The sequence below is a fragment of the Pieris rapae genome, chromosome 21, assembly GCF_905147795.1.
Source record: "Pieris rapae chromosome 21, ilPieRapa1.1, whole genome shotgun sequence".
NCBI lineage: Eukaryota > Metazoa > Arthropoda > Insecta > Lepidoptera > Pieridae > Pieris > Pieris rapae.
The window spans coordinates 2082966-2100928 of record NC_059529.1 but is presented as its reverse complement, the minus strand read 5'-3'; the positions used below and the strand labels follow the sequence as shown (position 1 = coordinate 2100928).

Here is a 17963-nt window from a genome sequence, read left to right as displayed (position 1 = left end):
CATGTAACGTGGCAAGAGATGGCGCTATTGTCTATCTCTGTTATGGAAGCTTTCTTTCCCGGCATTCCACGCTGCCTATGCCTAGGTGGATTACTTTAAGTCTTATGCTCACACATATAAAGTATGTTTTATTATATATAATTTACTAATTTGCATTGCCGTTTTGTTTTTCTTCGTTTCCCTTAAATATAATATTTATAAAATTAGATCGTAAAAACACATGAACCTATGAATAAAAATAGAAATACGCGCCAAAACAGTTAAATCTAAATATTAAGGAGTTGCAAAAAAATGTATAGATCAGTGTTTCTCAATCCTTTTTGTGCCATGCCTTACTTATAAAATTCTTATGACCCCTATGTAACATATGATGTACGGGTCATAATCCATAATGTATGTGCATAGTTTGAAATATTTAAGAAAGAAAGTTTGAGTTGAAAGAAAAAGTGAAAACAAATGACTTACAAATGATTTTAAGAAATTTCGAAAATTTCAAAAATGAGGCGTGGGCTTCACATTTCAAATTACTGGTCTAGACGAAAAGAGCTGTATAATAAAATATTTAATGTCTGTGAAACCTTAGATTAATTTACGTCGTGAACGGAAGCGTCGAGAAATAAGTAGGTAATGTCTCCATTAACTTCCTTTGCAGCGATAATTTAATCCGAATGCTGTGTATAAGAACAATTCACTCATTTTAGGTTTATTAATTCTGTTTTTGTGTGTGTATCATATAACCTAATATGTGAAGGAAGTAATTAAGTACTGATAAATAAAATAAAATACACAAATTTGAAATATTTAAAATTTAAAATACACAGAAATCTCCAACAGAAACTGCGTATTGAATTTGATGAAATCGAAAGCTATATTCACGAAATGGAGGTTCACTTAATGCTGTCAATCAGAACGTAAAATGTTTTGCTTCAACAACTTGGTGGCTTGAACAACATGGCGCTACCGCCTGACTCTCTCAGTCTCAGATATTTATTTATTTAATACTCCTACCGCTAACGGATAAAAAAAAACAATAATACTAAAGATATAGTCAGAGATGGAATACATGATACTTACAAAAAGGTTTAAACATATTTTTCTTAATTGCCTTGATGGCGTAGGTACGTATTCTTCGATGTGCTTTTATTATATATTATTATTATATATTAACACTTTCTTAGTTGTGAAAGATAACGTGGAAAATCACACCAAAAACTCGACAAGACGAGCAGCAGTACGCTGATTTTCAAAAAGATTCATGGTTATTAAAATGGACGCCAAATTATGCTTGCGTCAAGCCACATTTGTAGTTAACTGTAAGTAGTAGAAAGTACAAGAGAAGAGAGCATACATAGTGAATGTCATTAAAACGGTTGAGGTAACAGAGGTATGTCGGGACAATAGCAAGTCGAGATGCTGGTCTGCCTGCCAGGAAAAAGACGTGAATTAGTTGATAAATAAAGAAATATTATTGAGGTTGGTTCACAATACGCCTTGTCTTACATTTCTGTACCAAATCCATTATATACTAAAGAATGGACAAGTCCTATAACCGACGAGCATGCATGGTGAATGTTATGGAAGTGATTGATGTGAGAGAGTTTCTGTTTACCTTTTGTGGGAGAACGTAAATATGTAAATAAAAAAATAAAACTGACAAAAATGGTTTCAATATAAAATACAAAGCGCCTACTATAAATTATACATTTATTGTACCAGATTATATTGCATCGAATCTAATATTAAAATATTATTAAATTCTCCGTAATGCATATATTGAATTTCGTATTTTAATTTAAATGTATTAATGTTTTATCGAATGCCCATCCAATTAGCAGTTAAAAGCTTTTACTATTGTTTCCACTAATGCTGTTAATTAATTAAGAAAAATCTGCAGAACAACGCGGTGTACTGTAGTTTTATTAATCTTAGATGTGTAGGTAGATATTAAATTGCTGAGCTTTCGTGATTTTAATTATATGAACCTTTTTTTGTTGGATAATACAAAATCAATAAAAAGGTATTACAAAATTTATTGCTTAGTAAAATTAACGGAAAGTTTTCATTTTAAATAGCTTAGATGAATACAACATTTTTTTTTAAATATTAAACGCGTGCGTAATGCGTTTTAAAGTAAACAAAAGATATACCGTTAATCCTGGATGATATGACAAAACCTCAAGGATTGCAAGTGTATATAATTGGCATATTTATTGCAAAGCATAAAGTAGGTTGAGAGGGTTATCAATGGCACAATGGAAAACTATGAGAGCTCGTGAACCGTTCAGGGGTCAAGAATCGTAACGTCCATGCATAACATTAGATTGTGTGTTTGTCTCGTTATGATACGTTTTCCTAAACAGGTATTGTTATTAATTTCATATTCTTTTGTCTGCCGAAGCGGTCTTATTGATTATGGATAACATCGCTTATAAAATCAAGAACAGGTTAACATAGGTTCATAATTTAATTGGTATCTTAAACGTTCTCTGAGTTCATAATTTCGATCCCCGGTTGTGCACCGAACTTCAATTGTAATTTCCATTTACCTCCTTCTCTAAAATCTTCAAAATATCTGTCAAAAAAATTAAATTAATATTTTTTTTGAAAAATGCAACCTTTCCATCAGTATTTTTTGTAACGTCACGTTCAACTATCGTCACCAAACCGACTTAACAGACAATCGATTTTTTTTTAATTTATCTTAAATCATAACACATTGAGCGCTGTCGAATATCAAATACACAGAAAAATCAAAGCTCTCGAAGGTGGATGTAGAATATGAAGCTAAAATATTTTAATCGCAATAGGTTTCGTTTCACGGAATATTCCACAATGATTAGTGAAGCGTACATCGCGACTGCGTTAATTGAAAAACGACGCCATCATGGCTAGGACTTTTTCCGTGTCACTGGTTTATGCATTAACTCTTAATTTAAATCGACATTAAAATTTAACGCCTGTTGAATATGGGAGCTTAAACCAAGTACCTGTTAAATATTGCATGAGTAATCCGTTGGTTGTAACTTGTAAATATTATAATCGTTAAGGCTTGTTTTAATAACCGATTTTTTAACAAACAATGACTAGACCGAATCATATATTAAATCAAACCTAAGCTAAGCTGAGTAAGCTACTAAAAAAGGGATTTTAAACCGGACACTTTTTCCCTTTCTCTTCCGAGCCCTTTTCATCTTCATGTATTAAAAAATAAAATACGTTTATTATGCAACGATATTTATTACGAAGAGTTTATTGCCAGTTCTTCTCTTTCGTTCTACGCCCTTGATTTGAGAACTGGCGTTTTTGTTTTTGACGTTCATAAGTGTATTTGTTTACCTTATATATAAATAAAGATATTTTTGTTTGTTTGTTTGTTTATATACCTAAACAAGTTGCCTATGTTAATAAATAACGCACACTAGACACACTTAGCGAATATAACAAGCTCTTGTTTGTCACCTCACGCCCTCAGGCTATTTACAAACCACTCAACACAGTAGATATGCAATATTCGTGTTATGGCGAACCACAATATTAATGTTATTTTTAGTATAGCGAGTGGATGGACGTCACCAAAACCTTAAGAATGAAAGGAGATGATATATAGCAGTAATGTAAACTGTTTGTTACATGTTAACAAATATTATCTTATATATAAAATTCTCGATACTCTCCGAAACCGGTTGACCGATTCTTATGAATTTTTTATACATAGTAAGTCTGAGAATCGGCTCTTTAATCTTTCAAAGCCCTAGGTGATAAGGGGTAACGCCAAATGTTTATGCAATTTTGATATAGAGTCCTTTACTATGCATAAAAAACAATATAATAATAATAGCCTTTTATTCAGATCAATTAGGTACATGGATTTGTTAAGTTAACATTAAATTCTAAAGATTTATATTATGCTTAAATTTAGTGTAGTATTTGTTTTGTTATCTTCCCTAGATCTGTTTGCCCGTCGGCAAAGGCCTCCTCCAACCTTTTTTTTTTCCATTCAGTTCCGTAATATTTTCTTCTTTTCTCAAGGTGAGTACATTGAGGGATGCTATTTAAATTACTAATTTTTGGTGGTTGTTGTCTTTATATGTTGGAGGGTTGCATAAAAAACAAACTCATTATTAAAATCGGGGTGGCTGTCGTTACATTTTGCTACGTTATGCAACTGATTTGAGTCAAATATACCTATTGAGACGGATATAAACATACTATTGCATAGACTATATGGACAATCTATTTTTACAAGCAGTGCTGTCCTAATGGCTTCCAGTGTAATACCTTATTTCGAAGGTTTGGGTCCCCAGCCGTTAATGGTTTTTCTGTCTATATATAATGTGTTTAACTTTTACCGTGAAGACAAACATCGTGAGGAATGCGGTATTCCTCGGAAAAAAAAGTAGACCGATTTTGTCAGGAATCTGATGGCAGTTACAGGCTTCTTGCCTTTTAGACAAAACTATTAATTACGTAACTGATCCGGAAACCTATTTTGTTCAGTTGTGTTTTATACGAAAAATCGCCTAGTAGGACGAAAGAGAAAAGATAAAAATATGTTCACGCACTATCGTGGAACATCTTTGCATAATACTATTTTGTACTACAAAAACAAGAATGTTTCCTGTTTCTAATATTGCTACGAAGACGGTTTTTTTCCACTAGTTAGAGAACTGTAATTCGTGAATTTCTGCGAGTAATTTCAGGGTAATTTGTGTTTTCAAATTCCTTATTGATTTATTTAGAGATAAACCCTTGAAGAGATTATACGGCATTTTCTATCCGATCCCATAGCTCGTAATAATATTACCTACTGTATATACAGACATTTTATAAAACGTGTACTAAATATAATATTTTCTTATATATTTTTTATAGTTAACAGAAGAGAAGGAAAATTGACAATTTAAATTGCTGAAAGAATTTAATCCCAAGATAGCCATTTTGTTTTACCTGCTCTGTACATTATTGCTTCGTATAGTTTCGGAATATTAAATGACTTTTGTCATATTATTGCATTTCATAAAGTAATATCATATCATAAATAAACTGAACAATACATTTTAATTTTAATTTTTAGTATACAGCACAGTTCGATGATTTTGTATTTCAGGGCATGCTGGTAAATTATTGCATACGCCTTGAAAAGACATAAATGAACAAATCAATCCTTTGATTTATTAGTTAATTTCTGTTTAATATAGTATATTAGTATTATTGGTATGAATATCGACGCTCAGTGGACGGAAAAAGTGACGTAAATTTTGTATTTTTTAGGAAATTAAATGAACAAATAAGTTTTCGCTTCTTTAAGCATCAATTGTTTGTTTCATAATTAAATTGATACGAAATTAAATCTCTGCTCTTTTATATAATCACGGATTTTACCTAAAACACAACTATAATCCCTGCTCATATAAAATTCAATTAAAAATGCCGAGGGTTCGATAGTCTAGGGGCTACGCCGTAGGCTGTAGGCTGTAGCTGTAGAGCTTGAATATCTGAGAAGTTCGCTACGGTTGTTCGTTACGAATTCAACGCTGCAAAAATAAAAAAAAAATACGCTATGAAATATGCCATTGCGTTGACTATATTAACTATTTAATAGTCACGTTTAGGGTTGTGAATATGTGTGTAATGGTGAATGTGGTAAATCACAGAACAGATTTTCATCTTATTTTTTACTTATGTAACTTTATGACATTTTCCTTTGAATAATTTTAGCTGAGTGTCTTGCCCGTTATTCTCAGAACAAGACCTCCTGGTAGTTTTGCGAACTTGCTCTTTCGCGAATTTTGAAAATCTTAGCACATTTTGCATAAGAAAATTATTCTTTAAATTCTAATTAATATCTAGTATGTATGTCTAAATATTAAGAACACAAAAAAAATTTAAGTATGCTATATGATAACTTCCCTCGCGCCTTATTACATTTAATTTACCTTAAATACAAATTCTATAACCTATTATTAAAACTTCAAGCCACACGTTGAAATTTTGCTTTTTACGCCATAGGATCCGTAGCACTTATATGTTAAAGCAGTTTGATTCGTAGCAATACATCGTCGCCTGGGTTGTGTATTGTAGAATATTTAATAACTATTTCACGCCAAAATTAATATAAAATAAAAATGGTACATAGTAGATATTCCTCATAATAATTACTGTCGCTCCCAAGCGTAGAACCCAGTTTGCCAAAACCACTGCAAAAGACAGGAACATTTTTCGCTTGATAATTAATTTTGTTTTGTTAGTTTAATTTCTCTTAAATTTGAGACTTGTTTTCGGCAACGAGTTTTTAAATTAAAATTATAACAAAAAGTGTTGAAACACGAGCCAGAGACGCCGTTGCTCGCTGCTTTTTCAAAAATTTAAGTTATAATAAATTAAACTCGTTCTCAATTTTCTCGTTTCGCATAATAAAATTAGCCATTTAAGTATGACAAACATAATATAATGAAATAAAAGAATGATATAATTTAGTATTTACTAGATGACTTCTTTATTTTTATTTGAATAAAACTTACTTTGAATTTGATATTCTTAATAGTATAATTACAAAATAGGTAAAAGTTGAATTTTAAAAGTTTGATCCATGCTTTTCTTGAATCCTGGCAGCATTTCTTCGCTATATTGCGACACTCATTCTTTGACAGAGGACAGCACCAAGCTCTGGGGACTCTGGTAATATCTACCGCCTCCTGAAATCATTTATTAAAACTATGTATATATCTCCTTATATATAAGAAACGTATCTCTGCTTGTGGACCAGGAAACATTAACTAAATGCAGCAAACTCTGGATGCCAAAATAAATCAATATTATTTTATCTAATTCCAATACTAGTAATACACATACAAGTCAAAATAACAAAACCTTTTAAAAAAAAATAAAAAATTTTTTTTTAAGTTAGAATAGAATTCGTTAGTTATGTTAGTTAGTTTTATAGACTTGGTTCAGCGACGCTACTGACAGATTTAAGATATAATGCTTATACTTAGTAGAATTTCATAGTATTGAAGATTGTATGTGTTAAATGTTTCATGTTTTATAATTAAGTTTCTCATTTTTTTTTTAAATTTACTACAGGTTAATTTTTCATAATTACATAATTAATTTCCTTAATTTTATGAACGCTTATGACTTTGTCTATTTATGTAAAAAATAAAATAATGCATTGAAATACATGAAAATATTTGACTACGTTCTTCATAGAACGAGCCTCTAGAAGTAAGTAGAAGTGTGATCGACAGTGACTCTTTCTGTTCTATTTGCAACGTTTGTCGGGTTCCGACTATGTCCGTTAACAAGAGGATCGACAAATATTGGTTTTATTTAGTACAAACTTTTCAGTAGTATTTTGTCCCGTATACTTCAATACGATATATTCCTTTGTTTAATTTCTTCGTACGTTTCCCTGCTAAATTTAGTTGTTCTTCTATTAGGTTAACTCTTCGTTATTCTCTAAAGCTTATAATTATTTGATTCGTATTTGAGACTATAAAACTATTCTTAATTATGAAACGAATAAATTTTATGCAGCTAATTTTAATTTTAGGTTCCGTTTCTTTAAAAATTAAAAATTATAATAATATGTGTTATGTGTACCTTCGTATGTACACGCGTTATAAGTTATACTTCTTTGCCGTATAAAGATAAAAAAATATTATATGTTTGTAGTAAAAACGACTCTAACCTAAACGACCTAAACGACACCGACCGAACGCGGGCTCATAGCGAGGATTGAACACTGAAGAACTGGGAGTGTAAGATTCCTCCAATGTAGCTCTTAAGATGCTTGTACCATTTACTTAATGAGCGTGATTTACACATTTGAATGCTATTCACCAATAATTATTGCCATTGACAGTCCATAAGCAACTCTATCATTTAACATCAAGTATTCCCGTCCCATGTACCAGTTCTAATAAAAGGAAGTCAATGATATACCTTAAGTGTACGTGCCTTAACCAAGTGTTATACAAACGCTGTTATAAAATAGCTAATGTCTAGCGCTGTAAGAATTATACAAAAACAAGTTTATGAATCAACATTGTTAATTTTAACCCTCATTCAGAATGTAAATTTGCCTGATGTCGCAGTTCAGAAACTCGTTTCATTTACAATACAAATACTCGAAACTAGTTCCGTAACTGAACAAATTTCCGTGAACTCTTAAATGCTTATTTTGTTGCGAAATATACATTTATTATACGTCATATAATATTATATTATATTGAGTTATATCGGTGGCACATTTTTATCCGTTAATTCGGTACTATATTAATAATAAAAATAATAATTTGTAGGTTTGCTTGTATGCGTAGTATTACAAATTAGATATGAAATGGAAAGTCTCATGTTTATGCAGGATTACTTTAAATTAATATTTATGTAATAGTAATATAATTGAATAGCTTTTATAAATTAAATAAATGTATAATCCGACATTAAACTATTTTTTAATTCGATTAACTAACTGGGATAAGTGCGAATAAAAAAATCAGCTGTATAGTATTAGTATAGAATAAATATAAGAAAAAATATATTACAGTAAAAACAACTTAATAGACGACTCTGAGTACAGTTGAAAGCTGTTTAAACGGGTGTAATATTTTTCCCGGAGATATATTAGAATTATCATTATAAGTAAATATCATTGAGTCTATCTTAGTTGAGTCTATTATCTTTTCATAACTATGCCTTTAACATACAATGAAATGATTAGATCAAACGCGATCAACTCTTTTGGAAAATTCCAACCCTGGTTTAATGAATTTAGAGATGGATTAATGCATACGAGATTAGAGATGGTTGAAAGGATAATTTGATGTACGAGCGCGTTCCGGATCACACGCTTTCGAATTATAAATTAATATTTTAGACGCCATTTAGTTGAACATTAATTAAACAAATAAATAGTCTTTATAAAACTGAATGTCTAGGTGTGCTTTGGCTTATAAAAAAGGATCAACATATACAGGAATTCTGGATTCTTCGCGCTTTTTTATTCCATAGATTAAGCGAGTGTTAAAAGCGCAGATAGACAGAAAGTCCATAGATGCACAGCACAGCACACGAATTGACACTACGCCAACACTGGTCCTAAAGTCGATTAAGTCGATTTAAAAGATAGAAAAGAATAGAAGATATAAAGAGTCTGGCATGTACTGTAAAAATGTACACATCGCATAGTATACAATTCTAACCCTTTAAAACAATGAAACATAATTTATTACATCCACGTCCAATTAAAAACAACAATACAGAATCGCAAGGGACCCTCGGGGTCGCGCTGTTTTTAAACCTTTATTTTACAACTGTTTTGTTTTATTAATACAAATATGGTATTAAATATTTTTTCATATTAAGATGACTTAGAAGTGGGAATTACAGCTTATACAATCGATTGAAGCTGTGAGCATAATGCAGAAACAGACTTTTGTATGTCAATGAATGAATGAATTCGACGGATCGAATTATAAAAGATCGACGATTATAAAATACAATAATTAAACGGATTTAATTATTGTATTTTATAATCGTTATTTTTTGTAGATATTTTGCGCCAATCATTTTTTTATAATTCTATTCTTTTAGTGACTCTCCATTACTGGCTGACCGCCAGACTCTTGAAACGTGTCAGCGTTGTTCATAATTACTGACTACTAGGGAAAAATATTAAGCCGTGGGTTCCAGTTGCCTTCTGCCCCAGATATATTTGGGTTTTTTTTGTTGGCCAAGGCAGCTGTTTATACCGCCACTGGTCGCCTCCGCTATCATCTAGCAAGAAGCACCACGATACTAGGTGTCGCCGCAGTGTCGCGCTTGCAGGTGAAGTTGACAAGGAGGGCCTGATGATCCGTTCTCCCCATACTCCCCAAGAATAATATCTTATAGATACAGTTACAATAATGATGATAAAGAAACTGTATACTCTGGCATATTGTGTTTTCTTTAATATATTCTACAAGCTTGTGCGTGACATGTTTCTTTAAAAGTTACTTTGTTTTGAATCTCTTTGTGCTGGATTTATTTTCAAACTGCAATGCAAAAAGTTTTGAACGAAGAGATAAAGCGTAAATGAAAAATGTAGTAATAAATTGGAAATACGTATTTTGTATACAAACACATTCCTTACCGCAGAGCCTATATACATTATCGATTACACAAACTCCTTTGATTATTATTAATATATCAGTCCACTATTCTTATAAGTGGCTGATTTTTTGAATTTCGAATGATTTATATAATGTGTATGTTTTGTTGACACATTGAATGATTTTGAATTTCAAATTTTAAATACATAATTAATTCCATATTAACCGATGATTTTTGAGTAGATTATAAATATAAAATCTGGTAGTACTAGTATTAGGTGATTTCAAATTTGGAACTTTTGTTAACTAAAGTTATTTGAACGATTCTACGCCGCGTTTTGCTGATCTCTGTATTCTGCGCCACTTTATGCGGACATTTCAGAGCTTAGAGGTTTCTCTGAGTTGAAGGTTAATGGATTTTAAATTCTTCTAAATTATCATTTGGAATTCATAAAGATAGTTTAACATGAATAAAAATGTTCAAAACATTGTCAATGAAAGGTAATTCTTTCAAAATATGCTATGGGAGTCTTTTATTTTTTGTATGTTATAATTAATTACTTATTTCTGATAAATAAAAAATTGCACTATTAAAACAAAATATAAACAAACTAATTAATAAGCTTACATATTACATTACCAATAAATAAGACCTTAGCAATAAAAATGTAACAACGATAAGAAATACAAATTAATTAGATAGCAAACTTATATAATGATAACTGTTATTAATCTACGATTAATAAAACAGACATCTCAAACAAAAATCCTCATCTAACGATTCCGACTCATCAAATACTCCGAACTTATTTCATCTGGGTTTAATATAACTTTGCAGAAATAGTTCATCTCTCTCACACAAAGTCTTATCGTATATGTGAGACAAAGATAGTGGATACCATGTGTGACCACTAACTGGGAACTAATAAACTTTACTGCATTGCTTTAGTTCTAACAGCTGATGTTTGTATGTTTGTCCGTGTTTATACTTTGTAAATTAAAGGAATGACTCTCGCTTTGAGCTCTAGTGGTTGTTAAATAAGAGTAAGCTTTAATAAAACAATGTTTAACGTCTAAATTGTGTAATTTGTACACTTTGTTTATATTTATTTACCCTTTCGCTTACTTAAATTAATAATCACTTTTTGCAACGAACGAGCTTATATATATATTTAGAAGTGCAAAAATACATAAGACTATATGTACTATATATGTAGTTATTTAGACAAAACTATGTATACATATACTAAGGAGTGTTGGTCTAGTGGCTATAGTGTGCGACTCTCATTCCTATGTTGCTGCTATGCCCCAGTTGACTTTCTTTCTATGTGCGCATTTAATATTCGCTCGAACGGTGAAGGAAAACTTCGAAGGCGTGAGTCAGCCACAGACGGCTGATCACCTACTTGCCTATTACATTAACAAATGATCATGAAACAGATACAGAAATCTGAGGCCCAGACAGACATATAGGTACATATATAAAATAAAAATTAATTTTTATTGCACTGCACTATACTGCACTGTGAGCTTATTATTTATATGAGGCAACTGTCTGAAATGTACAAACGATTATGGTACGTCAAATTGCCCGTGTAAACAATTTTCCTAATAGCGTATTTTGTTTCAGATGACCTCCGCTCAGATGAACAAGCAACTTGCAAGCTCGTAAGGAAAATGGGCCACTTCCATAGAGCACCGTCCTTACATTACATACACCAGGTAACTCTTTTCATGAGAAACTTATTACTGGACCTTTGCGCCAAGTACAAAGCATATATGTTGACGTACGACGACGTACGTTGATATTAATTCAATCTACCACTCTGCTAAACTCTACAAGACTAACACGCCTATATAGTATGACTCACATACGTCAGAGAGATGTGAATACGCATTATGCGTTCTGTCCCGCTCTAATGCGTAATGGCCGCACCTAAATTCCGTAACAAAAAAGTGACGAAACACGATGTGTTGGATTTTTTTTATGCTACAGAATTTTTTGATTCGGTCGCTCAAATCCCGCAATAAAATCTATGCAATAGCTTAAAATATCTGAAATATTACAAATTCCAATCATAAAGTTTCAAAATATCTCAGTTCAATCAACTCGTATTTAATGCGCATCTATCGAACGGAACTGGATAATTCCTGTCGCTTGTTTTCGGTCGGTGAATATTTTCGCATGACGTCTATTACGGGAGACTTCCCCAGAGTCCAGAATGGGAGTAATTGGCTCCTCTAAATTCTTCCATTTGTCTCCCATCTTCTACTAGCTACTAATTTCCATCTTTGTGACCGGTTCGTTTCCACTTGATCTTGAACTGAACGTGTTACGTATTGTTATACCTTATGCTTGTAAGGCTTTGTGTTTAGCTTTTGTTTCTTTTTTATAGAAAAGAGGAAAATGTTGTCATCTGATGTTAAGTGTTACCGCCGCCATGTAAGCCGCCATGGGCATTCAAAGCCACGCGGCTCGTGCCGGCCTTAAAGCCGGCCTTAAACTTCAACAAAAAAAATTATCACGTTCTTTTGTTGAAGTCGACCCTAAGTCGCTTTAGATCTGAGGTTCGGTGAAGGCTGGATTTGATATACCTTTTTAGCTTAGTAAAATATCTTGTGAAGATTAATAATTAGGAAGTATCGCTGAATTTTTTTTAGTTTTTTTATATTTAATAAATAATTAAGCATATATACTTGATAATTTACAATAATTTTTAAAAACATTTTACACATATACATAATAATAGCATTTTTATTTCTGTTTTTAAAAATTGCGATAAGATTTTAAAAACCCGTTTCTTTTCATATTACCGTTTTCTATGTAATAGCATGTTCTAGGGTTATTTCCTAAATTGGTACCCTAATCAATTTTACGCCGGAAACGCCAACGAGCAATGACCCCGAAAGTGTTGTTAATGTGCAATAAAGCCTCTATGAGGACTAACCATGTTTCATGGACCAGTGGGTAGAAAGGGCCCTTCACTTAAGACCTGTGTTTACGATGCCTTTTGGCTTGTAACGGTTAACTGCTTTTGGGGAAATCTACAAATGTGTGGAAACTTATTGCAACCCAAATACTTTGATGTATCAAGCTTTGTACCTCAAAGGGATTTGAGAAAGTTTTATCTCTGTAACATTATTTATCTCTAAAGAGAGGTATTTATTGCCAGTCCATTATCAGGGTATTGATTTTTTTCCACCTCAAAAAAATGTCAAGAAGTACTCGAAGACGCGGGAAGACTCTGATTTTGTTTAAGTAGTAATTTTAAATTCTAAGTATTATTTGTTGGTTCAAATGCTAAATTTCAGTTTTCTTTAGTTTTTTTTTAATGTCTTTGTCTATTAATGTTCTTGCTTGTTTTCTGTTTCATATACATATATTGTTAATCTATGTAATCTGTTTTGACTTTCTGTATTGTCTTATAATTTGTATAAGCTGTAATATTACTTATAATTAAATATAAAAAAAAAATAGTAAGAGAAGCAAGAGATTTTGATTTTGTACGGGCCGTGTTGCCTAGAGGCTTCAGTGTCTTCCCATTCCAGTGGTCGTAGGTTCGAATTAAAAAAAAGTTGGATCTAAGCCTCAGATTTCTTTTTTTTATCATGATAATTTGGCAATAAATCGGACGTATGTTCAATGCGCACTTGGAAATAAATTAAAAAATATCAGTGTACAGCTTGGAGATCGACTCTACGACCACAAGGATAAAAATCTCTCGATGAAACCACTAAGCCACACTGTTCACTAACTAAATTTAATGAAAATTCGCAAGTGAAACGATAATAGAATTTTCTTAATGCACAATATTTACGATTATTCTTGTAATTAGCGTGGAAAATGAGTTTTCGTATGAGAATGTAAACATTTTTTAATTACTTCCCATTTAGTGGTCACGATTGTATACTAATAGTAATTTCAGCAAAAGAATTCTTTGTTTTAAGGTTATATTTTTATCGGTATGTATACCACCACTTTTGTGGTTTTTTGTCGTGCTTTTGAATCCTGGCTATACCAATAGATTTTTCTAAATGCGTAATTATAATCATACGGCCATCAAAAATTGCTGACAACCTGACTTATCTATAAAGATTAATATACAGAAATATATAACAGTGGCTTGTAAAACCTACAAATATGATAAAAATTAACACGCATATATATAGTATTTACAATATTCTTAATATACATACTAATTAATAATGGAAGAATAGGAAAATAAAACAAATTTAAAAAGTTTGTTCTCCGTGTCTTATCTCTCAAAGAAATTCTCTCAAGCAATGAGTAATACTCAAACTAAAGAACCATCTCTGGGGTCACAAGTAGAGTATAGATTTAAGTTTTAAATCTCTACTATTTGGCGCTTGTGCAATTAAACCCCACATAGTACTTGACGTATCATTTTATTGCATTTTGTTTCGCATAATATTTTTATTTAACACGTTCTCAGAGCGCTAAACTCATAAAAACAGATCAAACTCATATGAATTTTGGAAGTCAGTAAGAAGGTTTATCTATTATATCCTCCTGCTGATAGAGGACAAATCTTTGTTTTTAATTTATTTTTTTATTCTTTATTACTCAATATGTCATATGGAACATGGTATAGTGGTTGCAGCTCCTTACAAGCATTGTGTAAAAAAAAAACTTGGCGATTAAAAAGAGTGGCGGAGAGTTTATTGCTAGTTCTTCACTTCCGTTCTACGGCCCTTGATTTGAGAACTGGCAGTAAATGTAAAATTAAATTCATTTAATATTTCTTTTTTTTTTGACGTTCATAAGTGTACATTGTTACCTACATGAATAAATAAATTATAGGCCTCCGGAACGGGTTGGGTGCCTATGCGTTGATGGGAGGCGCGGGTGGCGGAGGCCGGGCGGCGCGCGCTCTGCGCCTGCTACTTCTCCTGGTGCTGACCCTCGCCGCCGTCGAGTACCTCTTTGGCTCCATACTCGACGCCTCGCCGCTTAGGACCTATCTCCACACACCTGTGTATAACGCTACTCAATCTACGATCAAGTAAGTAGCTTTGATAAATTAATCCCAATTACCTTGATCTTTTTAAACATTCCAACTCGGACCTCTACAACATTTGTCAATCTAATTGGCAAGTAGGTGATCAGGCTCCTGTGCCTGACACATGCCGTCGACTTTTTGTGTCTAAGACAAGGTTTCCTCACGATGTTTTCCTTCGCCGTTCGAGCGAATTTTAAAAGCGCACATAGAATGAAAGATCATTGTTGCACAACGGGGATCGAACCTATGACCTCTGGGATGAGAGTCGCACGCTGAAAACACTAGGCCAACACACTCGAAATAGACATTTCTGTATTTAAACTTCCGTATTGATAAAAAAATTATTTTACAATTATAAATGTACATTTACGTTATTTTCTCTCTGACCAACACAATACGTGTACAGAAAAAAATCATGAAGTTATTCAAATTAGTTTTCACTCTATAAATTCCAGGCCAATATTTCACCCGTATTGTTTCAGAGCCAGCGAAAAACAGCCTTGGCCTAAACTACCTCTACAAAACTCAACTCACAATACTCCTATAAATACTATAAGCCAGAACAATACCCTGAATATGACTCGACGAAATGAGACTGAGCTGAGCACACCAATTTTACTCACAAAAATAATGGAAGGCATAAAAAATTTTGTGACTACCGAAGACGGGGTAAAGTTCAGTGAACCGGCGATGCCCCTATGTGACGCGATGCCGGCGGACTTGGGTAAGACATGTTATTTCTTTGTAAACTTAATTGCGTTTTTATATAATAATAAAAAATTAATAAAAAAAAAGTCTTTATTCATTTTAAGTTGGTACATCTTTCTTTTCATAGTGTAAGATTTGGGAACCCTTTTAAGTAAATATACCTGTGTTAGGGTTCCCAGTTTTTATATATCTATCTATCATTTTTTTAGCGTATCGATTAGCTTAAACGTAAAATATATATTTCCTACACTAATGATTTAAAATAGTAATCTATTTTGATCTTATTTTAAAACTAAATATAACAATGAAATATACGTATTTATTTAAATTTTTCTTAATTTTCGTTTGTTTCGTAATTAGCACCTGAGCACTGATAATGACCCAAGAGTAATCTGTACTGTATATACTGTATGTTGGAAATAAATGTTATATCTGTTACATATATTTGTTTATTAGCAGCTCCTTACAAACATTATGTAAAAAAAATTGACGATTAAAAAGATTGGCGGAGAGTTTACTGCCAGTTCTTCTCTTCCGTTCTACGCCCTTGATTTGAGAACTGGCAGTAATTGTAAAATTAGAATCATTTAATGAATATTTCTTCTTTTTGACGTTCATATAGATAACACAATGTACACTATTGTGTTACCTGTTATAAATGATTTTTGTTGTTGTTGTTGTTATTACTTATATTTACACAACAGCGCACTCAGATCTAATAAGATCATTATTTGTTTTAGGACCTGTTTCCGTGAACAAAACGGAGATTGAGCTGGATTGGGTGGAGAAGAAATATCCTCAAGTACATAGAGGAGGACGCTACTCCCCACCCAATTGCACGGCCAGGCATAAGGTGGCCATAATTGTGCCATACAGGTGAGTGACAATTGACATACAATATTCTGTTTGCCTCAGCTGCCCTTAAGTAAAAACATTTTTTTTTCTATAGCAGCTTTAACATTTAAGATATTTTTACCTATAATTAGTGATGAGCACGTTCTAGTGCAGAACTGGGGTTTTAATCCCAGGACCAAATATTATGATTATGACAATCTACCTGTAACTTAATTTTAGCGATTTTAAGACTCTTCTTGCCGCGCACCATCATATATTCGTTTAACTACCATAAAATCCGGCAACGCATTTGAAAACCTTCCTATCTCTGTCCAAGGCATGGACACCCTACTCGTTTGCCTCCTGTCCCGTAAGAAATATCCATTTACGAATTCGATTTTTCTAAATATAATTCAATGGTTTATTAAAGAAACAGGCTGGTTACCTACTTGCCTATGGAAAAAATAATAACCACAAAATAGAAAATTTAAAATAAATTAATTTGTACGCTCCTTTCCTTCAAGAAAAGAGCGTACAAATTCTTTAAAGGCCGGCAACTCACTCGCGAGCCCTCTAGCATCGAGAGTGTCCATGGGCGGCGGTATCAGGTGAGCCTTCTGCCCGTTTGCCCCGTTCTATAAAAAAAAATAGAAAAACCTTAGCCAAGAGTTTTAACGCCACAGTTTTTTAAATAAATCAATTATACAGATAACTGTATATAGGTAACGGGCTCAATATGATCACGTTTCACAGATAATAAGATATCAAATTGGATAAGATTCTTTAATACAATTTCTGTTGCTCCAAAAGGAAATTGGATATTTGTTGAAATGAATTTTATCCTGAGAAAATAAGAATTTCGTCTCATATGATGTCTTTGTAGATTAATTAAAATATTCTGTGGCTGGATGAAAGGTTTTTTGACTTGTTTATATTCGAATTTCCGTATAAATATTGTTTTTCAATGCACATAATTCTGATTAAATATTTATTTCGTTGAAACATACCGTATATTATACATTTCCCGTTGGTAGAATACTTTTTATACAAAACTTTGCGTGAAAAGTACCTGACTACTTCCACATGGCTTTCTTATGATCCTGATTCCTAAGTACTAAAATTTAACTTTTATATATGAATAATGATGATGATATATTATATAACTTTCTACACTGTAAGTTTCATTATATATTTAAGAAAAAAATACTGTAAACAGTAACTTTGCAAATCCATATCCATTTTATATTTACCTTAATATTTTCTCCTATAATACGGATTAATTAGATAAGTGCTTAACAAAGCCGGC

The 17963-nt window shown here is 32.2% G+C and overlaps 1 protein-coding gene across 1 annotated transcript in view; it reads left to right on the top strand.

Annotated features, from left to right (window-relative positions):
• Window positions 1-17963, top strand: part of LOC110995464 (beta-1,4-N-acetylgalactosaminyltransferase bre-4) — a 93199-nt gene that overhangs the window by 66804 nt on the left and 8432 nt on the right. Inside the window, exons 2-5 of the mRNA XM_022262638.2 lie at window positions 11725-11816; window positions 14917-15118; window positions 15598-15839; window positions 16564-16699. Coding sequence (XP_022118330.2) covers window positions 14949-15118; window positions 15598-15839; window positions 16564-16699 — 548 coding nt within the window. The 5' untranslated portion in view covers window positions 11725-11816; window positions 14917-14948. The remainder of the gene's footprint in view (window positions 1-11724; window positions 11817-14916; window positions 15119-15597; window positions 15840-16563; window positions 16700-17963) is intronic.